General features: G+C 41.9%; 1 protein-coding gene across 1 annotated transcript in view; it reads left to right on the forward strand.

Moving 5' to 3' along the window:
- The window catches only part of RNF150 (ring finger protein 150), a 119459-nt gene extending 99046 nt beyond the window's left edge, over nt 1-20413 (forward strand). The window contains exon 7 of the mRNA XM_050896170.1: nt 20274-20413. Within this exon, the coding sequence (XP_050752127.1) occupies nt 20274-20392 (119 nt within the window). The 3' untranslated portion in view covers nt 20393-20413. The remainder of the gene's footprint in view (nt 1-20273) is intronic.
- The last annotated feature ends 5485 nt before the right edge of the window (nt 20414-25898 follow it).

The raw sequence follows: 25898 nt of genomic DNA on the forward strand, positions 1-25898 counted from the left end.
TGCTATAAATAGGGGAGGTTTTAGGCAGAATGTAAAGGGGGAGGAAAAGGTGGAAAAGCTCCCTAGACAGTAGTTAATACGGAAAGTTATTAACACTTGCATTAGCACCTAACACGGTCCTGGAGACAGAATACTGATGGGACCTAGTTAAAGACTGAGCAGATTGGGTCCCATGTGCCTGGAGTATGACATAAGCCCTGGTGGCTCTATTAAAAGCCTGTGCGGATGTTGCACTAAATAGTTATCACGGACTGAAAATTCCCGTGAGCTGAGGTCCTAGATTCGTTTTGAGACTCACACCAGTGCCAGCATAGCATTGGTGGTTTGAAAGGCCAGCAGTGGTTTGAAAGAGTCACCAAGTGAAACCTAACTGACACTAAAAACGTGCTCTGGATTATTACATACACCTACAAGACTGCTGCCAGGCTCTGTGAATGGACAATGAAGTTTTCCTGTTATAAAACTGCTCTTCCTTTCCATATGTTAAGATGTGAAATACAGACAAAGTGTTTCTGTACAGCAAATTGCAAAAAGGGATGTACAAAAATGCGGTGAAACAAGGAACAAATTTAAAGTCTAATTTTTTTTTTTTCCTGTTTCCCATCTGCTATGTACATTGACATTGTGTACACAGCAAGGATGAAACCATTGGTTCCTGAATCTCCCCTCTTCCCTGCAGACACACTGAGCTGTGTCTATGGCCCAGTCGAGGGGCACGGTAGGTATACACGGTAGTCTGGCCTAACCTGGGTGCCAAAAAGGCTGCAGATCTTAAGAAACTTGCTTAATAATTGACTCAAGGGAGAGATTTAGAAGAAAGCGTTCTCCTTCAGTAGTGGAAGCTCCATTTATAAGTCTGTCTCTACGTATAAATGCTGTGGCAGTTACCAGCTTGCCTCTCTCTGTCCCAGATTACTTGTTCCTGCCTCCATGTTGCCCTTCTGTCATACAGCTACCTTGTGAGCCCAATCCAGAAGCTAACCAATTTCTTCCTGCGTTGTTTGTTTTTTTTTTTTCATTTGGATCAGTTCCTTGACCCAGAAGTAGTTGTGCCAGTACAACAGGAGGAAAGAAATGTAGAGTGGAAAAGAAGAGAGGGAGATATAAGCCAGCTTTCATACTATTGCCAAAAGCAAGCACACTATCTCAAGCACAACTAGACCCCACACAGCTGTCTGTTTTGCCCAGAAATCAGGATAAACAAATAGGTAAAGCAAGCATGAAGTTTCAAATCTCATTTGAATGCTCATATCTGAGAATACAGGCATTTTATTCACGGTCCGCGAATGTGAGAGACATAAGGGATTTATTATCTATGACGATGAAACTCAGTAAGGAAAAGTGCCATTGTAAAAACTGCAATGGCACACAAGCGTGTCCTTAGATACGTCAGTCCCCATTGCTCTGAATATGCATTGCATGCGTGCAGGGGAAAAGGGGATCTGAGGACTGGGATCAGTGATAACATAGCTTATATCTTTCTTTATACTTTGCTGTCTTAAGCAGACAGCTAGATAAAACATTGAACAAGAAGGCTTTTAAAGCGGACAAACAACGTAGAGTTAGATACAAATCTGAACTGCAGAGAGACCAGATGACTTAATACTAGCTGATCTCTTTGATTTACACTTGAGAATGAAAGCCTTGCCTTGCAAGAGATGTTCAGCATCTTGCATACAATCTACTTGATTAGTTAGGACTCATTCTCACATCTCTGATGTCTGTGGAGTTTTTATTCTCATCAGTTTTTACACAAAAGCCTCCACTGAAATTGTCAGGAAGTGCTGTTTAAGATACAATGTGCTACTGTGATTCTGAATCTTTTTCTGACCAATTCAGGAACAAAGACAAATGGGAGACACAAGGATCCAGCTTGGATCAGCACCTGAAAGTAAAAATTAAGAAGTAAGACTGAGCAACAGCTCTCTAGCCAGCCAGGCAGAGGAAGGGCAGGATTCCAGGGTCAGTGCTGCTGGTTGCTGCCATTATTTCAGACAGATAAGCAATGCAAAAGTAATGCTCACCCGTACTGCGCAGACCCCAGAAACCCCTACTAGGGTCAGGCTCTGCTGTACCAGTCGTTATATACACAGATAGTAACGGATGGGCCCACTTCTGAAAAATTCACAGGTAAGAGCAGATTATAGGAAGCAAAAAAAATCTAATTAATACATTTAGTGGGAAAAGAAAGACAGTGAAAAAGCAGCTGTGCCTATGGGAGAGTAAAAACACAAGGCTGAGATGCAGGAGGCACTTGTAGGAAGTAGTGTCATTTCTGCAGCAGTCACTCTTGATTCTGCTTGCATGTATTTTGTTCTGGTTGCATTGCTTCATAATGGCATGTACATTTGCCTTAGTGCTCCCATAGTGTCATGACCACTTTGAAGGTAACTCAAATGAAAAAAGTAAGCCAGGCAAAAGCTCTGCTGATGTACTGTTTCCACTCATTGGTATATACGTTTTTCTCCTTATTCATCTAGGCTTTGAGTCTGTGAACATGCAAGAGAATCATTTGCACATGGAAGCCATCTGGTTTCTCACAGGCTTTTAAAGGATCACGTGCGTGCTTGCACCTGTACTTCTTGTGTTGTAACCAGCAGTTTTGATTTCTCAAAAAGCATGAGAGTATTGCATTTAGAAGCAGATAAAGTGAGAGAGGTGTGTGTGCGTGTACCTGTGTGATGTTTTTTGTATGATAGATAAATAGTCTTGCAGGAGATGTTTGGCCTGCAAGAAGCATCCAAAACTGCTCTACTTTAAGTTTTCTCCAGATTCTTGTAGCTCAGATCAGAATCTTTCAGCTCAGATTTCTACATACAGTTTCTAGTACTTATGATTTCAGCCTGGACAAAAAAAAAATTTGGTATTTGCTCATAAACTACCAGTCAAGTCCTAGTGTGTTTTTGAAACAGCTTTTCTTTTGTTACTTACCTCCAACTCCAGCAGAAATTAAAGTGCTTCAGAGTTCCTTTAGGGTTACCACAGTAACCAGGTCGCTTCACCTAGAAGTGAGAGTTCTCACTAAATCTTTAGTAATTGGACTTATATCTTTATTGTTCTGGATGTGGCCAATTTTAAGTGAAGGTAGTGCCTGAAACTGATGCTTTGAAACTGATAGGCCAGATGGAGAAACTGGCTTATGAGTGTTTATAGAAAACATGAATGATCAGAAGAAAAGTAGGTAACAGGTCAAGCCCAACATCCGAGAGGAAATATCCAGCTACTGGCAGGAGTGTTAGGAGAGGATTTTCTCCTGCCTCAGAGCCCATGGGGGATGGGAGAGGTGGGTAAGCCCTCACATTTAGGGATGATGAAAATAAGACCCACGTGGTTATATACTAGCCCAACTAAATGCCGTCTTTGCCACTCCAGTGACAAGGCTGATATCCTGAGGAATATACTCAGGCTGTACTCAGCACAGTGCACAGTAGCATCAGAGTTGCATTAATGAATATCTGGGCTTCCCAAGCGCCCAGGAGATATGTGATGGAATATCCACCCAACTTGGCCTTTTATTGTGACTATCTTTTGCAAGTGCCAATACTTTTGACTGTTCTTTTCACTTTAACTCATGTTAACATATCTGAGGCACTCAGAGAGTAGGCAAGAACATATGCTCTGTTGTGGCAATAATTAAACCCTGTGTTAATACACATATTAATGCGCAAAACAACTTACCTGGAGATCTTTGTGGTGAATTTCTGCTCTATTTGCCACTGTCTAGGTAGCATAGTGCTGTAAGACAATGAAAAACCATACTCCTACAGGAAAAATGCATAGAAAATGTATAGAACAAAGATATCACTGGCAAAGTCAGAATATGAAAAGCACTTAGCTAAAATAGCTTTATTAAATCATAGCATCTCAGGGGGAGTGGGGGGGGGGAAATCACACCAAGGGGGTTTAAAATCTGCCAGTTCCTTATGCAGGTAGTTAAATAACGCAATGTTTTCAGCTGCTAACATTTCTTTGGGAGACGGCCGCCAAATGTGGTATGTCAGTTATATATGACAAACCTTGCTTCAGATTTTGCTCCCATGCGCATGGGATGTTGAATTCAACTGAGATGTTGCTAAACTTTATTACTTCTTTATAATTGCTTTTTGAAAAGGTAGTGGCACCAGCAAATTGTCTTTCTGTGCATGAAAAGCTATCAGTCTGTAAGACCAAAATAGTCTCAGAGTAGGAGATTTTAGAAAAGTGACCCTCTGCCAACCTGCGCTGGGAGATGTAACGTGTGCTCCCAGCTGCTGAGTAACCTGCAGCCTAAAGATACACTTCAAAGGAAACAGTTTTGAAGAAAAGCTATGATAGAAAGATTATATTTTCAGTTGTTCACCCTCAAAAGTACCTTGTTAAACAACTGTAAGGGCTGCATATTCCACAGGGTGGAAACAATTACATTTGTTTGCAGTAATTCATTCCTTCTGTCTCTTTTTTTTTTTTTTTTTTTTTTAAATTAATCCTTCAGGTTTTGCTTGATTATGACTGAAAGATGCAAGTCCACTTCCTTTGTAAAAACTGAAAGTTTAGTGTAAATTTATATTCAGCTTCTAAAAGCCCTCTTTCCAGACTAGATAAATAATGTAACAATATTTTAATCTTTAATTTTTTCTAAAAGCTCCTGAGGTCTAAATATTCTTCTGGAACTGCCTGGGAACCTTCTGAAAACTTTTCAATGAGAGGAGTTGGAAGTGAAGAACTTGAATGGAAAAGGAAAGGCAGAAGGGGTTAAAACTGAACTTAATGTCACAAAATTTTTACTCTAATTTTACAGTAGTGTTCCCAAGGGAATTAATAATGAAGCAGTGCAAAGGCATTTACAAGTTTTGAAGTTATATGGTTGGTTTCCAGAAAGCTTTTGTTGTTTTTACTTGTCCAGGTACGTATTGGTGCGTAGGGTAATATCTCTTTCTTGTGCCTCTCTGAAGAGTGTGAATGCTCAGAACTCAAATGAAGGTGGAATGGGAGTAAGTATTCACTGAAAAGATTGAAACAGAGACAAAATGTTTTAATGCAGAGAAACAGTGTTTTGAAATTACTCTGTTCCAATTGGAGTTTTGCTTGTAGAGTGTTAGGGAGGTCTTGATGGTAGCGGTGGTGTCCAAGTGATCTAATGAACCTATTTTCTAGTAAAATTCCAGCTGTAATTTGTTGAAACTTAAATTGACCTTTCCCCTCCACTGGTCCGAGAAGAAACTCTGAAAACGGATGTCTTGGTCTTGGCCTTTCTCATGTTCTCGTGAGCATTTCAGCAAGAGTCCCTGATAAAAGGAGTGGCTTGGAGGGGATTTTGTGATGCCAGAAGTTGTTCACTTGAAACTAGATTGTGACTGCAAGCTTATTTGAAAGGAAATGCTAAATGGCCCTGGATTTCTGTAGCCTAAGACCAGTTCCTATTGATGTCCCTATTGGGTTTCCTACCAGCCAGACCCAGGCCTTCAAGGGCACTTGGCCAGTGAGAAATTATCCTGGGTGCTAGGACTGAGGTGCCCTTTAGGTGAGATTGAGTTCCCTCTGTAGTGTTAGCCTTGCTGCTTGTTGCCCCTCTCTGGGTTTTAATTGTCACATCTAGCATTTTGTAAGCAAGTAAATGGAGCTCACTTTTTTGGTGATGTTACTTGTGTGAACCACGAGGAAGGAAAGCAAGAGGAGCTAGTTAAATAAGGAGGGAGCATGCTTGCACTCTTGCTTTAGGCTGGTGAGACAAAACTGTTGGTTTCACATCTCGGGTCAAGGAGTCAGGTCAAGTAAAACTGTGCTATGTTCTTTTTCATAAAGTCTCATTTTGGGCAGAAAGGGAGACAGGCAGGAAGGAGACGGGATCAGAGGGAGACTCGCATTAAATTAATACTCAAAATGCTTGTTAGTTTGGTTTCAGGTTTTGTAAAGGCTGATTTTTTTCTTCTTTACATAAGTCATTTTTATAAATGTGTTTTCAGACAAGATTTGAATGTAGGAGGCCTGGCAGATCAAAGATTATTTTTTAATGGGAAAAAACCAAAGATGTTGAGCTATTGCAGCATTGTCAAAGAAATGTTCCAATTAAAAGGAGATTGGCATCAACTGATTTAAAATTTCTTAAATGAACATAACAAGAGATAAACTGTTGACTTTTTTCTTTATGAATGCTTTTCTCGATTGTTGTTCTGTACTCACGTGTTTCTCTGTGAATGTGCGTTAATACACACAGCCTAGCTTGTTAGAATTTTATCTGGTGCACTAGCCCTGCTGCAAGAAACAATAACAATTTGGACATTTCTGTTCCAAATAGACAGTGGTTCTGTATACCTCCTAGTCATATTTTAATCCTCATTTCATGTGCTTGTGATGAGTTTTAAATGTGCTTATTTTTCTTTCCTATAGAATGCTTTTGGTTCCATCAAAAATATTGCTAAATCCTTTAAGCAAACTGTGAAAGCAACCTAAAGGAGATCCAAAGGACATTTAAGAGGTTTTACTTTTCCAGAAAGAAAAGGTTTTGATACAGTCTCTGTTTGGGTGTTGTGGGGTTTTTTTTCCTGATTTCTAAACTAATGAAAAGAGCCACATTTCTCATAAAAACAACTATGCATAGACAGATTAAATCAGGTTTTTTGCTTAAGTTTGCAGGAAGTCCTGGGAAATGTTCCTGCTGGACACTGTGGGCTGTTTTTGGCTGCATAGATCTACTTTACTCTTCCTGCTAGTACTCAGTCACAGTTATACAAGATTTATAGATTATACCAGCGCTGACAATGTCATATCCCACCTGCCAATCCATAAATGTCAGCAGCAGTTTTGAGTCATTTTGCACCCTGTGCAAAACGCCGACCCACAGCCTGGCACAAGGCACGTTCTGCTTACAACTGCCCAGTGGCACACAAGGACCTTCCTGGGACATAGACCATCCAAATAGTGGGAAGCTCTCATTTTAGGAAGTCTTAAGTACAAAAGTTTGCATTTTGATAGGGAGATTTCCGTTTGTGGCCATGGTCAGATTCACTTCTCAATCAGAGAACCGGCGACAACCGTAGGTAGAAAATGTTACTGATAGTGAAACTATTGAGTAGGCTGCAGGGAAGATCAGAGCTGGAATAATTCCTGTTCAAAAACTGCATAATTACACTGGAATGTAAAACGTGTTGCAAGGTTTGATAGGCTTGTGAGGTTTAAGAGAAAGGAGCATTAGCAGCTGAACTCATCTGTCATCGTAGGATGTAAAAAAAAAATTTAAATCTCTGTGGGTTGGTGTTGCATGATGGGTTCTTTTGAAAACCAGGTATTATAGCTTTTAACTGACATCCGGCTGCGGTTCTGCACTGGCAAAGAGATGAACTGAGTAGCTGGGGAGCTTGTACAGTGAATGATGCTAATTGCTAGCAAATCTGAAAGGGATTATATCGTGCAGCCACTACAATAGTGGAGAGTAGGCTCAACTACCCAGGACATCCCTTCCAGTGCAAGTCTCCTAAGGCTTCCTCTTTAAGCAAAGAGAAATACCCCATGTGTTAAAGAAATTGTTCTACTGAAGCTATTTTGAAGTGTGGCTTCTGCACTATCCGCCCTTTCTTGCTATTGTTTTAAAACAACATCATCACTTAGACTCCAGAGAAGATGAAAAATCTGAAAACAGTGAAGTATTTCAGGTTACTTATTTTAAAGGAGACATTTATGGTAGCTCCAGCAGTTGGTAGTGACTCATTTTAAGTGTTTGCCAGTGCTCAGTGAAGGTCAGGGCTGTCCTTTCTGTGTGTGTATGAGGGAGAATCAGACACAAGTACCTACCAAGAGTGCATCTGAACACAGGGCACTAGAAATGAAGTGTACACTGTTTCAATTAGGGTAAAACTTCCTTATGTAAAGATTCTGCGAAACTGGATATTAAAGAAAGCTTCCTAGCAGAATTTTTAAATTATCCTAGGGGCCTCAAAAGAGAAGTGTATGAATGTTGTAAGAAGCCCGTAGGAAGGAGATTCAAATTAGTAGAATATGTTACTTTGAAAGCATCTAGAATTTATTTTAAAAAACTGCTGCAATTCTAATGAAATTAAGGAGTGACACTTCAGCTTGTCACGTTATTTTTCTTCATTGCTAATGTACATATAAATGGCTGAAATTTTCTTCTGTATGGAAAACTGGATGTTCTTATTTTATTTAATTGATCATTCTATTAATTCTTAAATGTTTTGTGTAGACATAAAAAATGCCTGACTAACCAATTGAACTGTCCCCTCCATGTATTCAGAAAAATGTCTATTTACCTACGTGCCCATCTTACCATAGCAGAAATAGTATAGCTATAGGGTATGGCTGTAGTCATCTGTTCAGGTTCTTACTTTGTTCCAATACATGCATCAGACCTGTCTGCAGAATATTGTACCGTTGCTGATGCCACACCATCAAGAACGACTACATCTTCCAGTACCTGGTGGAGTTTGTGAGACTGAAAATCATGTGCTTTGCTTTTAAACAGGGGATTTCTTACAGAGTCGCTGAGACACTGTACAGCTGAGGCTCCATGATTCTGCTGTTTGGGGTTTTTTTGTTACAAGAGATTTTTCTGCAGCTGAATTGCACTGAAATCAATCTTTATCTTTTGAACTACAGTAAGTAGATAAGCCATGGCCTATGACAAAATACGTAATTAAGCTGTCCAATTCGAATCAGGTTAGACAATCCTGTAAAGTTCAAGAACATAGTTTCTCTGGGTTGTTGTGCTGTTTCTGTCATGTAATCTCTGTTTTTATGGACTTGTGACAATTGATCTTTAACCTAAGCAGCGTACTTTGGTCAAACGTCTCCCAGTTTTTTGGGGGCATGTACCTGACAGTCCTGTAGGAGCGTGAGCATGTGACAGGAGACTGGAAATGGTCAAATCCTGCAAGTCCACGTGTGGCTGGTGGGAGGCAAGACACTGATTTCGCTGCGAGATGTCGGGGGGGGGGGAAGTGTGACACACAGTGTTATGGTCTCTGCACATGTCTGTTGTTTGTGGGCAGCCCTTGGGTAGCGCAGAGCATGCTGAAGCTGTGTGGATGGATGACCACTGAATGCCGTACTAATCTGCCCAGACTTGGCAGGCATGGTGGTCCCACAGCTGTGCCCTGCTTCAGGCGTTGGAGCTGTTGCTGCAACAGAGCCAGGCCCATTCTCAGGCATGTTGTTTCCTTATACTGAACAAAAAGGAAGACTGTTTTCCCCTTAAGGTAAAAGTTACACTGTTAAAAGTTGTATTTTCCTTCTGACAGCAGTAAAAATGACATACCCGATACGCGGGTTCCTCCACCACCACTGTGGGATTTTTCTCTTTTGGCTTCAGTACTGTGTGCGGTTTTTTTCATATCTAATGAGACGACATCCCTGGGCGAAATTTTTATTACAGACATTTCTAATGGAATTAAATTTCAGCCAAGCACCACCATCACCAACATGCATGGTGAGGAAGGGGTTCCTAGAGACATGCGCAAAATTCAAGAGCCGAGGAAGTGCTGGGCTAATGACTTGCCCCTTTATCCTGGAAATGTCCTGGAGATCTCAGGTGGAGCCCGGTGTTAGCAGCATTGGAAAGGAAGGCAGGACTGTGTGTGAGAGAGAGGGAGAGAAGATACACATGCACTTTATTCAAGGGATTCCACCACTGTTGAGCTTTTCAGCCACCTCCTTGTGCATTTTCTCATTAAATCCTCTAATATATGCACAGGCATTTTTGTGATGTCTTTGCACAAGGATGTTTGTTGTAACTGCTCTTGAAAGTTCAGTATTTGGTTCCTCAGTACTGTGCTTAGCTAGTGACCTAGGTTTTTTGAGAGCTTATACAGTAAAAGATATTTAAAGAGACAGATTTGAAAATCATGCACATGCTGCCATGACAGACAAACTCAGCCAGACTAAGATGAGCTTTTCTAATCCCCTCATTCAAAAATTAACAGGAGTTGTCTTTAAAGCAAGCTGTTGTTTTGTTACAGCTGTGTGCATACTTGTAATTGAGGAAGCCGTTCATAGTGATTAGGCAGAAATGGTTGTTTTTCTGCTTGTCATAGCAGCCTGCCTTTCACATCAGCTTCTCAGAATTAATTGCCCCCGTGCAGATTTTCACTGGCTAGTAGCCACCTTGTACATGAGCTGAAGTAGGAGTGAGAAGCTTCTAACATCCCTGAAGAAAAGCTGCAGTAATTTGAGGTCTCTTACAACAGCCTAGCCAGGCCTGGCTCTGCAGGTCCACTTTCATGTCCTAGTCTCCTTGTCTGCCCTTGGTGGGTTGCTCTTCCAAGCACCAAATGCCCCTTCCTGCGTTCCCCTGAGTGCCAGAGGTGGCATTCCCGCTTCCCAGGAGGGCTGCAGTCCTGGGTGCCTTTGCAGGATCCAACAGTGCTGAAGCTGTTAGGCAGAGATCATAGCAATGGGTTGCAATTTCCTCCAGGCCCTGCCGTGTGCCAGCAGACCCTGCTGAGCCTCGGCCACCACCCAGCCGCAGGAGCTCTGGGATGGGCTCTTCTGTTGCCGCAATGGGAAGGAGGGTGCCTGAGGGTTGAGCATCCTTTTCTCATTCCTCCCGGCCAGGAGCAGGGTGCAAAGCAGCAGGGCAAAGCCGAGGTGCTGTGCAGGTGGGGTCAGCAGGGATCTGCAGTCCTGAGAAGGAGCGATCTCAGGTGGCTTTGTCCAGCTGCTTCTGCCATGGAGTCCCCCAAGGAGAGGTCACAGCTCTGCAGCATGATCAGACCAGAGAAAAAGGTTTTGGAAACTACTAGCTTACATTGAGTCTTCTGGTTTAATATTGTATCATGCTTGGGAGTATTGCGATACCTCTCCGGTGTGACTGCTCGGAGGGATTTGTGTGGTGTTGGCCAGTACATCTCTCAATCACCCCATGAAAGGATGTTTCTTCCTTATGTTCCTTAAGAACAGAACAGAACTGAAGTTTCCCTTACCATTACACTCTCGCTCGTTCAATCCAGCGCATTATGTGTCTGAGTCAGGCTGTGATTTCCTTCTTCTTTCAGGCTTGCAGGAAGCAGAGCACACTGCTGACATGGGTTTTTAAAATATAAATAAGAAAGTTCAGTCACACTAGCAGTCACCAGTATAGCCCATGGAAGCTGAGATGCACACGATTAAATTGTGCAATTATACTTCTTGGATGTAAAAGTCTCTTTATTATGACAGCCTGCCAATAGGCCATATAGCCTACAACACATACTAGTACATATGGCATTTAACTCTACTTTTGTCACATACCTGCTATCTCTTCAGATTTTTAAATGGCTGGCAGTGTGATTAAAGATGTTTGCTCACTGCTCAAAGGGTGTATGTCTCCATGCTTCTCACCTTGGCTACTGGAAGAATCCTTGCAATATCCCTAACACACCATTAACATGACGAAGCATGATTATTTTTAACTTTGTCACTTAATGCTATTTGTTTTGCAGTAACACCAAGGAGCCCTGGTCATTTAGCAGCTGCTAAGAAAACCAAGTAAAAAAACTAGTCCCCATGCCACACCTGACGTTTTAGACTTATCATGGTACCGCAGGGACAGCTTGCAGATGTTAAATGCAAGGGGGGTCCCTTCCCTTCCTTTCTCTCTTTCTGTATGCTGCTTTCCTGACTCGCCTGTGACTGAGCCAGCCTGTTCAGCTGCTAGCCTAGCAAAAAATGTTTCCAAGGTAGTTTGCAGACATTTTTTTAAATTAAGTCAACTCCCTGGCCGATCAAAGGAATAGCAGAGCTGATTCAGGGTAGGTGGCAGGAGGGTGAGGTAGGGCAGGAGAGTTGGACTTCCACTTCTTGGCTCTGTCATGCGGCTGGTACATGGAACTACACTTCAGCTACGTCAGAAACTTGGTCTGCATACAAAGAAATTAAATGGAAGAATAATAGAAATGATCAGAGAATAATACCTGCACATGAAGTGTTTCTAGCAGTGCTTGGGACTGCACGATAATACCGATTTTAGTTCAGTCTGGGCCTAAGAAACTTTTTTGTGAGTGAATTTGGTGAAGACTTGAATTAAACTTTTTTTTTTTAACATGAAATGGAACACTTAATGTTTCTTAGGATTCTTAGAGTGGTGTAGAAAATGGCAGGATGTTACCAAAAGTAGCTAAATTCTTTAGAATTAAAGATCTTTGACTATTTAATATATTACCAAAGGCAGCTAAGGTACTTGAGAATCAAAACTGTCATGTAATTACAGTCCTGTGCTTCAGTATCTTTTAATCTTTTCCCTTTTTATGGGAGATCTCATTTTCTGATTTTCAATCAAATACATGAATAGTTTTGCATGTTCTAAATAATAATAATTTCTAACAGGCTGTACATTGAAGGAAATGCATTCAGATTTATTTCTGAAACTTACTCTGGGCATCACAAGAACGTGCTGTCCTGACCAGAAGTGCATCTGGTGCAGTATTTGGGCACTGAGGATGGCCAGTGGTGAACGGTAAGGAGGGTGTGCAGCGGCATCCCACTGCCACTCTCCACTTCCAGACAGTGGGAAGGCTTGGAGGGAGAAAGGAAAAGTCGCTTTGCAAAGGTTTAAGAGGCTGGATGCCCTGTTGTGAAGGAAGTAGGGTCGTTCTTGTCTGGCAGTCTAACAAGGGGAGAGTGTGGGACTGAAGAATGGGATCAGTCAAAGATGGAAGAAAATACTTTGTAGTGAATAAGACCCGATGCGCAGATAAACTGTGAAGGACCTTGAATATGGGGATTAGCTGATATGAGAGCACAGAGGTCAGTGCAAGAGACCTTGGTGTGATGACTCCATTGACTGTTCAGGTAATCTTTCTGATCATATTTTGACTGAGTTTCCAATAGGAAAGAGGAAAGACTAGTCATGGGAAGAGAAAATGATATTGCCGTATCTAGGCCACAGAAGGAGTTTCTTTGCTGGTCCCAGGGCAGGAACGTGATGAGCATGACCCATAAGAGTAAGGAGAGAGAGGAAAGTATACTGAAAGCAGAAAATACTAGGTTTTCTTGTGTCATACTTGGCAGAGGCATGTTCATTGTATCACAGAGAGGCTTGGCAGCTCCCCACTAAGACAGCTGATCAAGAGTTCCCAAAACATCAGCCAGACTTTCATAGAGAGAAGACAGATCTCCAAAGTGTTGACTCCTAAAATAATGTTAATACATGCTGTGAATTTCAAAGGCCTTGTGTTCTGATTCATGGACAAAATCCCAAGGAGCTAGTATATGTTCATTAAAAATAATATAGATAGATATACAAAATGAAAAAAAATGCTTTGCTTTTCCAGCCGATCAGGTCCAACTCTCTCCATGCAATAACATCTGGTATGTGTTCTTCCCCTTTTGCTCAGCTTTCTGCAAATGTGTTTGCTATCTGCTCCATGTGTTTTATATCATATGTCCTTATTTGGACAGATCCCCCCCCCCCCTTTTTTGTGGAGAGAGCATTCGGGTGCTGATACTTTCTACGCTGTTTATGAAAATGAGTTTATTGGTCTTGCCAACACACAAAATGTCTTCTTAGGTAACTGGTGTTAAAGTTTATTGCTTAAGTACAACATGTTCCAAATTTAGGCTTCAGAAAATTGGTTGTATTACTAATAATTTCCCCTTCATTTTTGATGCTTGACTTGAGATACTGGGATATGATTTCCAGAAGTGCTGAGTACTTACAGCTGTAGCTGAAGTTACCAGAAGATATGCTTGGGGCATACAATGTGCAGGTTAATGCTGTAACTGAAAAATCAGGTTTATGGTGTCTTAACTGGGCACTCAGAATCAGTGAATGCCTTGAAGAGTCGTGACTCTCTATCTTAGTAGCTTGTGTCTAGAATGATGATGATGTTACCCCTTCGTATTGCAAGATGTTTGAAGACAGGGAACTATGTCTTTGGCTGTTTTCCATTAAAAGATGCTGTATGTTCTCCCAAAACATATATCCTAGAGAATGATTAAGGGAAGAAAGTTTGTTGCCTTTTCACTCAATGAGAAGAAAAAAACAAGTTTGCTTTGGGAGGGACTCCAGTGTTTTATGTCATATCCAGGCCCATCTATTAAGTCTCTCAACCGCTTAGGGGTTTGATCCAGTTAAACGCATTTTTTAAATGTTATCTTGAATTAATCTTGCTAGGTCATGGCATTTGGTTCTTCCTGGTGTGCTGATGTTTGGGTATTCTTTGCAATATGTTTCAGACGTCATCTGTTTTATCCTCTGGATGAAGCCCTGTCGCTGTTAGTACATTCACAGAGCTCTGGCTTGTTATTTATGGAAAAGACTCTAACCTTTTCTTCCAAAAGCAGTTACCGTGCTCGAGTACTTTTTCCCCTTGCTGCTCAGATAAGTCTCTCTGATGCTAGGGAACAGCAATAAAATATTTCCCCAATACTTTGTTCTCAATTGTAGCCAGCCAGACTTCTTCATCCATTTTATTAGCCTCTGTGTACAAAAGGACTGCATTAGTAACAGGCTTTTTATAACTCTTTCTCCTCAAACGTATTCCCACTGCTTGTTTTGCATTAGAGATTTTATAGGCATTTTTTTCCATGTGTTTTATTTCAGTTGTTTTGGTAGTGCAGTTACGGCCTGTTCTAAAGCATTACGATTATCAAGATGATATGGAAGGAATTTGAGACTTGCTTATAAAATGATCCAATAAGAAGTATTGGATGATTAATTTGAGAATAATTTTAAGAATCGGTAGTGTTTTTAAAGAAGACGGTCTTAGCGATAAAATAAATTTGACTGGTACTGTTGTGGAAGGAGTTGCCATTTGAGGTACTAACTTCATAGGACCGTGCTCCTCTTCTTAGACTACAAGCAGCAAAGTGATGCTGTGGCAAGGCTGCAATAGGAGGGAGCAATAAGCCCTGTAACGGGAAAGCGCATTCTTGGGCAGACAAAGAAAAATAGAGGGCTCTAGAAATGTCTGTCTCTCCCTGTCATAAATCAAATGTGATAAATACTGTTCTGGTTGTTCTGATACTGGAAACAAAATCTGAGTAACACTGCTTGCATTGGCAGTTCACTGTGGCTTCATGCTGAACAGAATCCGTTTTGATAAAGGTCCCATATCAATGCTTCTAATGACCCTGGATGTATTTTCTTCTCAGGTCCTCAGAGCTCCAGGAGATGGTCACATTTCCAGTTTCTTCTGGAGCAAAATGCTTCTAGACACATCTGACTGGGGGCAATGTTTGTTTAGCAGAAGTGAGCCCCAGACTGGAATAAGGTTCATGCTTATGACATAAATTTTAGATATTTGTCTAGATCTGAGAGCATACCTGTCACGAGGGATTTCATGTTTTGGCTTAGTTCTATCTTCAGAAAATGAAGAGTTCTGAAAAAAGGTATATTTCACAGTAGTGAGAATGTGAAATGAATAGTGAAATCAAGTCCAAGTTTTGCTGTATATTTATGGTCCAAATGAGGTTTTAGACAGAGTCCCATTGTCTGCAGTACAATTTCTGCCAGCTAAGGATGGGATAATAACTGATAAATTTTTCACAGCATTTCATTAGATGCAGAAATCAATAATTATTCATTTCTCCTCAAAGCTGGGCGTCTACCATCAAGAACAGAAGATCTGTGCAAAACAAGACTTGTTTCTGCTGCTAAATGCTCAACTTCATAGCTAGGCAAATAGGTTACACCTAAGTCAGTAGCACGGTAGCAGCTTTTTCTTACTCTCTGATTCCCGTGACTGTCATAAGATGAAGAAAACTACTAGCGGCTGCACAGCTCTGTGCAGCGGTTTAATTGCGTGTGGAGCAGGACCGAGGATGCTGAATTAGTTCACAGAGAGCTGATAATAAATGAGGGAAGGGAGACTGACTCCCAACGGAATAGTTTATTGCTGTGGCCCATGTTTTTAATCCACAAGAAGAGGAGATTGCTGGCTTTAGTTACACTTTCAGTAGATGAATTACACGCTTGGTGGCAGCTCTCATTTGACATGTAATAATCGATACTTCTCTGCTTACTCACAAACGGGTGTAATAGCAGAGAGCTACCTGAAGGTCCAGAGAAGGAAAAAAGTCTGTTATCTTAGCCAAACCCTATATGCATTCAATGCTGCGAAGCTTTTGCTGTGTAACGTTTTAGTGTATTCTTATTTTTCTGCTAATTTCCTGGATGCAAATGGCTTGTGGACCTTTTAGCCCAGTCATGGCGTTCTGCAGGTCTTCCAGCTCCGTGAGCCTGGGGGAAATCTCAGCCTCTGGGGCAAGCAGGAGCCATTTTGGGAGAGCCCCGTGGCACTGCCCATGTCCTGGGGACATCAGAGCACAGTGTCGGATGTGGCCTCCTTGGGAGGAGCACAGTGGTGAGCAGGAGTGAGGCCTCCATGAGTGCAAAACCCACCACAGTTACATCAGCTTGTTCCTCATCCTTGAGTGGGTCATTACAAGTATATCTCAATTTGTGCCCATGCCTGTATGCTTACCTATACGTGGCAGATGAACGTTTTTGTAAATGCACTTTTCATTTACTGTTGAACGCTTAGGTCCCTCCCAAGACTTTTGCAAACAGTATCAAATTCTTAGAAATCCATCGTCTGACCTTTTTCTTTTGGAATATTTATTAGTGTACAACAGTTACAGACTTACTCAAAGTGTTACAAGTAGAAGCAGAAGTAGATGACTATTACTAGTGTGCAGTCTTAGTGTTTTTAAAGCACCAGAGTAATTAGCTATTTTCATCCTTGTTTGATTGCAATTATACTCAAATATAAACACGTAATGAACTTTGCAACAAGTAAGGGCTGTACCACTATTATGTAGGGCAGTTCCATATCTACGTGGTGATATTCTTCCTGCATTAGCATAATTAAATTTAAAGTAATGTTGGCTAGAGGAGGAGTTTGTTTTATTGCACCTCTCAAACGAATGTGTGTCAGGGAATGTGAGTGGAAAAAGTCTGTCTGGAAGCAGGCAGCGTGCTGTGGTGTATTGCATTTCGCTGACATGAGAGGAGTATGGCAGTGAAGTCTACAGTTGCCTGCTGTAGGCACTAGCACTCGGGCTGAAAAGCAGCTTGGGATGTGCCTTTTGCTTCATTAAGCAAAAGGCTTTATGCCTGTGGCATGAAGTGCTATAAAACATGGTGGAAGTATTATAGTGTATGTTGTTAGGCAGGATTGCCAATCTCAAACATCTAAAATCACAAGTCAGATATTCCACCATAAAATCTGTCTAGAAATTAGGGATATGGGGTTTTTTTTAAACTCTTTATTTCCTTTTTACTTCTTAAGATGCATTTATTTTTAAGTGAAAGCTGAGATCTTCACTGAAAGTTGAGATCCTCACCTGACTTCAGGGCTTTAAGAAAAACATGAAATTTCAAAAAACTTACAAAAAGGTCATAAAAGTTCTTAACAGTGAGTCAGGCATCTTCTGTAGAAGCTGTGTGGTTGCATAAGCTTTGTCATTGTAAATAGGATCTAAAAACCAGGGATGCAAAATGCAGGCTAAGCTCCTGGCACTTGCAGTTTAGTTGAGGTTTGCTTACCTTTAAAATGTCACTAACTGTGCTGGCTCACGTTATTGAACAGCCGGCCAAAAAAAAAAAACCCAACCCAAACCACCACAGTCCAGAAAGCCTGTGTTGTGTGGGGGAGCCACGGTGAGGCAGTTTGTAGACCTTGCAGCCAGAGTTACCTACAGCTGATCCGTATCTGGTGTAACTTCTGCAGCCTCCCAGAGTTTCATCCAGTGCATGCTAGGGTCAGTAGTAGGACTCCTGTTTACAAGAGCAAGCATGTAATGCTGAGGGATGCATTAATTTCCCTGTGTTGTCTGCGTCTTCCAAAGAAACGTCAGTGCTGACCCCTTCCCTGAAAGGGAAGGTGTAAGGGATGGTGATGTCTGAGTTTTTCTCCCCACTCTGCTGAAGCAGTAGGCTGTAGCTTTAGGATTTTGAACCCCGCTGCACCGTTAGCAAGCAAGGAAGATGGAGCATTCGTGTTTCTAGGCAGTTTCACAGCGCTGGAAAAGCAATGCCAGGGCACAGGCATGGGCATTTTTAGGATCCTTTGTTCATTGTTCCTACTGACCTGCACTTCAGTGCCAAAGACAACAAACTACAAAGCCCACACTTTGGAAAGACTAAGATCCAAGGATTTGAATAATTGTATAGGATTTTTAATGTAAAACTCAAGCTTGCTGGTTTGGAAAGCAGGTGTTCCTGTGCATAGGTTAGATAGTTGGTAGGTGAGCTGTGAATCTCCTTCTGTTCTATCTGCCTGTCTTGAACTCAGGTGAGATCTTTTTCTGCTGTGCAACCCTAGAAGAAACACCAATTCTTGAAATAACATTTCAGCACCATAAACACTTCTCATTTGACGCTCTGACATTTGATGTTGGCAGCTCAGCCTGCGTCTTCAGCATGCGTGTGGCTGTCACCATTCAGCCAGTCCTCCTTCCCTGCACAGCTAGTTCAGATGAAAATCACCTTTCTCTCAAGAGTGCTCCAAGCAGCTGTTTAACATGGCTAAGCCTCAGGAACTCTGTCATGCAAATACAAACTTGCTCTTAGGTCAACATTTAAAGCATCGTTTTCATTGTTTTTAAGAATCCTATTAGTTAGAGAGGAATGATAAATAATCCAGTGGTCTGGAACCACATCGTTCTGGCTCAGGGAGCTGTTACCACTACAGATGATGCTTTAGGTCTTGGAGGTGTGTGTGATGCACTTTTTCTAGCAGTTCACCTAATGGTTCAATGTAATTGAAGCCCACTGAAGTCTGCAGGAGATATCATTCAGTTTGTAAGTACTTCCTCCACCTCCAGTGGAAACATTTATAGTCAGAAGCAATACCTTGAAATGTTTTACTACTGTCATATTGATAGGAAAAAAAATATACAGATATAAAGAGGTTGTGTGCATTAATTATTTATCTTGCAATCAAGAAAGTATAAAAATAATCCAAGGGTGAAAATTGGGAAGGGTTGTAAAGGAAAGCACTGGCTCTTTCAGTTTGAATAATGCAGTCCCCACTCAAGCTTTCTCCGCAGAACATGAGATCTAATCCCAGCACAAGTAAATACATGTTTTTTCTCTAAAACAGATTTAAAAATCATGCGGCTCTTGAGAGGAGACTAATTGTGCTCACTTAGCTTCAAGTGAATAATTAAACTGTGAGGAGTTGTTATTTTCCTGGCTCCTCTGTAATGTTTCTTACTTATTAATTCTTAGATATTCAACTTTTAGACTTTTTAGCATCAATCAAGCTCTGCTTCTATTGTCTGAAAAATAAAATACGTAAAGGAAAAACTGCCACAGATTTAAATACATTGTATTGTTACAGTATAAATATCGTCATTGTAATTAAACCACTTGAAAATATGAACCATCAACTTTTTCTCTCAGGGACTCAGCCACATATGGGATTTTTGTGCCTTTGAAAATCTCCCCAGAGATCCAGTGTGCTTTGCTTCTCCTGATTGTTCTTGAAATAAAATTAGCTTTCAGTCCTTTAAAATCTGTTGGCTTTATCTGCTACTAAATACACACATAGTAAGTGCTGTGGGATCAAATCAAAACCAAGTTATTCCTCCTACGCGTGTAGTTCTGATGGGATTTGCAGTTCGGCAAAAGTCAATAATCTGACTCTTACTATATTTGGGATCGTGGTGGATTAACGTAGATCCCTTCGGCCTGGATCAAGAACCTGCAAGGTACCTTCAAATCAGAGGAAAGGGTGAATAGAAAAGAGACCGGAAAAGGATGGGAGAGGCACCTGAGAAGGCAGGTAGCCTGGTCCTGAGTCCTGGGGCAGAACTAACGACACCCATGTTACTCCTTCCAAACATTAGCCTAGTGCCCTCTTAAAAGTCTCCGCTAACAGAGATTCTGTCACCTAATAGGAGGTTGGGCAGATTTTTTTTCTGTTAGAAATGTTTTCCTGATGGCCGACTCGCTCCACCAGGTACTTGTGACTTTGTCCTTAACTTGCTGCCTTTGTGGGAAGAGTAGGATGATGCTAGGTTGAGGAAGTGAAAGGGGACAGGGAGGAAAGTGCTCAGGCGGTGGGAGGAAGGTCATGGAGATGAAGGGTCTGGATGGAGAGCCCTGGGAGGATTAGGAGAAGAAAGTGTTACCCATCCAGGCTCCTTGTCATTGTGTTTCTCACTACTGATGGCTTGAACTTTCTGATATTTTTTGAAATGCTTTAGGCGGATGTTGAATAAGAGCAAAGTTTGGAATCTAAGCACAACCTCAGTGGTGGAGAAACCTCTGGGTCCCATCTGCAGAACTAAAAAATAGTAATATGTTGACAGAAAGACGTGACCATAATGCCCTTTTCCTCTCTTTTCTACCCTCACAGACGAACAGGAGCCAGCAGTCAGCAGTGATTCAGATATTTCATTGATTATGGCAATGGAGGTTGGACTGTCCGATGTGGAGCTTTCCACTGATCAAGACTGCGAAGAGGTGAAGTCTTGAAAAACAAACAGAGAACCAACACTAAACTACAGGGGAGGGTCACAGGGAGGGACCGAGTCAGCTTTCTAGGATTTGGACCAGTCATGCACATGCCTCCAGAGCACTGTCACTCCTGCACACTCCATTCTGAGATGGTCACGAAAAGCAATAGCAACAGTTGTGTCTGCCTGGATGCGGTTTCATCATCTACGTACGTTCATTTTGTTCACATGGGAGATGAACGCTTCCAGTTTACCCACGTGCTTGAGAGCAGTCATGTAACTCTTCAGCGGCTCACAAATACGTAACTGAAATGACAGCTTGAGTGTTTTCTACACTTGTTCGATTGGGGTTTTGTTTCTTTTTTTTTTGAAAAGACATGTGTTATGTTTGTTTGTTTGTTTGTTTATAGTTTGTTATGGATGGACACTTTGTTTCTGTTGACTGACCCCAGCTTTTTCAAGAGTTCAATCCAGAAATCTGAATTCCCATTCACTGGTCACTTCATGATCTGACTCCAGGATTTATCATTGCCTTGTTGTCTCTGCATGAAGTACACATGGCTTCAGAAGGATGGTGCACCGGCACCCTGCATTAATGTGAAGCCTGCTTTCGTTAAGTGGGAGCCTTGGAAATGGTATGTTCTGAAGGCCTTTATTTGTAAGAGAGCTCTGAATTAACAGAGATTGCTGAGATTTGGGTTGAAACTGCATTATGTTGGCTTTTACTTAGAGCTCTGTTCTAGACAAGTATCGCACAGTGTGAAGGAGAGAAAGAAAAGCTTAAAGCTTTGCTCCGTCCTTGTAGTCCTTTGCTACGTTTTATGCTATTAGCAGTTGTCAGTACATTAATGGCCTTCCTTCAAGTCACAATTCAGTAGCTGGAAAAAAAGATCTAGTATAACATCATGTCTTTTCTTAATTTTACAGACCAGCATCTGACCAGTAGGCTAAAGGAGTGTCTGAGAGGTTTCCAGAGGCTGCTTGTTAACAGCTGTGCATTACGTGGATGACAAGAATATTCTTAGAAAGGGTTTGGAGATGCTGATATCAGTGTCAGAAATTGCTAATGAAGCAGGAGGCAGCTGCTTGCAATGTTTACTTCTTGGTTTGTTTGGGGTTCTTTTTCTTAGCGCGTTTCACTTCTTATGTTTTGACGGCAGTTTTTGCCTGCTTGTTATCAAACACAAGAGTTCAGGTGGTTCCTTGCCCTCCAGAGTCCCTATCAACATTGTCGCAAGCATAATGGAATACTTGCAATTTGTACACAGATATATATATACCAAAATATCTTGTGTAGAGGGGAGGGAATTTGAAAATAAACAGAACTAACATAAATCAAAACACCTAAATAATAATGACCTGTGATGATTATTTAGTCAATCCTGAGCTCTGCTTTGCAGGGAAAAGCTTATCATTACTTGTTCAGTGTACAATTTTGTTTTTCAGTCAAAATACGCAACTGTGAAGAAGCATTTTTAGCTTACTGTTATACAAGAGTAAGTAGTTTCTGTTGACAGTCAGATGATTTGAATCACATTACTGCCTCCTGAGTAGGTCCATAGAATCAACAATTCATCTTACATCGAAATTTCATGGAGAGGTCAAACATTTTGACTTGATGGTGTCATGGCAGCATCTCAGAATGCAACTGTTAGGGTTCTTGCTGCATTTAATCTCCTTGTGGATTTACTCATTAGATGTGGAAAACAACTTCCAGCCAAAATTCAGTTTGTCAGATCTTATTCAGGAACAAATGTGTTTAGACCTATCCCTAAAATTTTGGCCAACTTCCTTCTTCAGTACAGGAAGAAGAAAAAATTATAATCCATGCTTTTCAGTCCAGTTAGAACTCAGTTCATTTTATAGCTTAATTTTTTTGATGTCCTTAGTCTCTAAATTGCAGGGTAACTTTGAGGCAAAGAAGCACAGCCTAATCATCCTTCAAAACCATGATCCGGAAATGTGCCGTTACATTTTTATAAGCCATTTGAAGGGACATCTCTTTTTAATTAAAGAGATACAGGCAGCTGGAAATCTGCTTGGTTTAAAAAGAAAGTTAGAGATCGTTCCAGAGGGCAGAGCTAGGTCAGTCTTGCCAATATTTGTGGTTCTGTAATCATATTTTCCTTATTCTTTAAAGTCTTCTCTATTCCTTGCTGCTGTGGGAAAGGCCCACAGCATTAGGGGAGTCAATGCTGAAATGCACCCCTACGCAAGAGAGTTTACACAAGGTACTGCATCAGCTCCACTTAAGCTCTGGAGATAATGCTGAAATGGGATTTAAGTGGTGCTTACACCAAATACTGGCCCTTCACACAGGAATGAAATTCATCTGAAATGACTGCAGGGGAAAGAGTGAAGCTGGTTATACACAGTCAGGTCTCCCTATGGAAAGTACACACACTGGTACAATTTCTTCTCTAGCGCTGGAGCCTGGGTGCTGCACGTCACAGGAACATCACGAACACGATGTCCGAGTTGTCAGTGATCCTTTAACATCCGCCCGCTGCAGCCCAGCGCACAGACAAAAAACTCCTGGCCGAACTGTTTGGGTTTCAGAGGAGCTGTCGCAAAGTCTTCATTTTATTTCACAGACTTAATTAAGTTAATCCCAATGGATCGATTGACCAATTATCTGTTGCCATAGCGGAGTCACCCACAGCACAGCAGAGCAAGCGAGGTCTGTGGAAAAGCAAGGCAGGAGGTGAAACTCCCAGCTGATACCTAACTGGGTTCTTTGCCCAGCAAAATCATTAAAGGGAGCTGTGCTCAAAGGGGCGTCACGTAGATGGTAACTGAGACCCTGCCCGTATTTCTAGGAGTTAGTGAAGGATTTCGGAGAGGGATCGCACTGTGCGTGCTCTTTTCCTAAGTATCCCATACTAGATGTGGTCCCTCGGGGTCCACAGCTGGCCACTGGCAGAGGCAGGGTGCTAGGCTGGGTGAGGCGTTTTTACCTATCACCGTACTGTGATCTTTCAAAAGAGGCATCCTAGCAAATCTGGGTCGGGAGTCTTTCTGCTTTTGTTTTCCAAGTTCTACCTGCAGTTTCGCTCAGGAAAGATGTTTTTCCGTCCCTGTCCTCAGGTATTCTACAGCTCTGAGCACTGTTAAGCGATAACGAGTGCAAAGCCAGGTTACACATCACTGAAGCCAGAACTTAGGAAAGCACTTAAGTAAATGTTTTGTTCCGTCCTTCTTCAGAAAAGCACTTATGACTAGTTTTGGACTTGTACCAAAATGACATTATTTTCAACAGGTCTTCTATGAGCATAATTAAGCCTCTGTGTCAAATGGAAATGTTTTCCTAAAGCAGGACCTGGCTGACAATATTCTTTGTATATATAACCTGTGAAATGCCTTGGGAATTTGAGGTACTTCATAAATATTAAGACCCCCCAGATGTGTGTTTGTAACACATATGAAAGCCTTAATTCTGCAGATCTGCATGCCCATGCACATTTTTGCTTACATGAGTCTCTCCGCTGAGATTCCTCACAGGGTAGAATTAAACCTCCCGATTTGCAGCTTTGGGCAAGACTCGTCCCATCCTGAGTATTGTGTGAGTCCTCGGTACTGCTGCCCGCTAAGCTCGGGCTCCGGCATTAAATACGTGGGATTCAGATGCCGGGGACACAGCACTGCCTGTTCAGAAGGGAAAGCAGCCTTTAGCGTGCAGCCAGGAAAAACCAAAAATCCTCTGGTGCCCTCTGACGAACAAGTGCTCAGGCACGTAATTCTGCAGGCTCGCGCCGTGACTGCCCGCCGGCGGCGGGGCATCTCCTGCTCAGGGCCAGGGGCCAGAGGACGGTGCAGCTCTCTGAGAAACGCGCCCTTGTCATTACGCTGATCTTGTGTCTCTCCGAGCTCTTCCTGTCCTCTCCTCTGAGGCTCTTTTCTTTTCCGTGAGCGAGCAGTAGGTGGGAGAAGCATGCGCCTCAGCGAGGCTCATCTTCACTCAGGCTGGGTTGCAGGATGAGAGACTGCGCTCTGAGTATCCTTTGATTTTCATGAGCTTCACTGAACTGCCTTCCCAAAGGTCTGTTCAATAGGTAGGACACATAAAAAGTTATATGGGCAGAATTTTGCACTCACAGACGACCCAATGTGTGCATGCCGACGTGCAAGGCACCAGCTCTGCTTCCCTTCCCCACGGCTGACCCATTCTGGTGGGGATGCAGATCTGGCACTTGCTGAGGGTTTGGGGTTTTTTTCATTTTCTGACTGCTTTAGAGCCTCAAAACCGGGATCAGGACGATCATAGTACTGGAGTTCATTCTTTAAGCATTCTATAGAATTAAATTGCCATGTTTGCATATAAAAGTACATTGATATGACTATGGAAACTGTATTGTAGTGAAAACAGAAGCAGCTGCCATTTTTAGACTTCTTATATGAGGGAGATTGTGGCACTAAAGAAAAAGGCTTTACAGAGACAATTTGAAAAAAAAAATTCTTGAAATCACCTATGATAAGAGGTCCCTCGGATCTCACTACTTTAATGACCGCTGGATCAGATCCAGAGGAAGTCATTGGAAGGAGGGCAGTACTTCGTCTCTTGTTGAATGACTCATTTGGGCTACATTCTTATTTTGTTAACAAAGTGAACCCAAGCACCAGAGACGGATCCAGCTCTGAATTTAATCTTTCTCAAAGAATATGCATTTTGTGATCCACAGTTTTTGTTGTCAAACCTGTTAACCCACCCTCTTTTCCCCTTTGCTGAATAAAAAGAAATGCTTGTCCAATTTGAAAAATGTCTAGCTCAGAAGACCTTTGCATATGGACGGGTTGCCCAGGCAGGTGTCTGCGGATCACTTAACACTTCTATGTACTTCTAGTCATCAGTACAATACAGTTACAGATTTTCCATGAAGCGTGTTTTATTTGCCGTTCTTGTTAAACCTGGAATGCAGTCGTCGTATAGATTTTCCAGAGTTTTGCCTTACAAACTTTTTCCTTTGAATATATGCCACAGCCCTTTGAGCGGATTCTGTGATTACAAGACAAAGATCAGGGCACGAGTCTTTATATATAAATCTCTGGACTGCGTCTCCTTGTTGTGACAATTGGTCTGTACTGAAATGACGATAGAGGTTATGCGTAACAGCGGGAAATGCCTTTCAGGCCAGGCAGCTGGGAATCTCCCAGGCTTGCTTTGTAAGAGGCTCGTTCCTTCACGGTCTGTGTCTGTAGAAAAGCTCATGACTAAGCATATAGTTTGCAATAAGCCAGGAATAGGAATTTATAGGCTGTGCAAACCAAGAAAACCAGGAGTCATTTATTGATTTCTATTTGTTAGCAATAATGGCCTTTTTTTAACCATTTGTTGTTCTTGTAGGTCCCTGTTGTAAGGCCAAAGTTACCAGTCTGCTAGGAATAGGGGCCAGGACAAGCTGACTCTCTAAACAGAAGAGGGAGGGCTTGGTTTGCTGTTGGGATGCATCCATGTTGCAGGACTGAAATGGCTGAGAAATCCAGCCTGTTCCTTCCCAGCCCCTCTCACAAATCTTTGCTCTAGTGTG

This window comes from Gymnogyps californianus, chromosome 4, assembly GCF_018139145.2.
Source record: "Gymnogyps californianus isolate 813 chromosome 4, ASM1813914v2, whole genome shotgun sequence".
Lineage (NCBI taxonomy): Eukaryota > Metazoa > Chordata > Aves > Accipitriformes > Cathartidae > Gymnogyps > Gymnogyps californianus.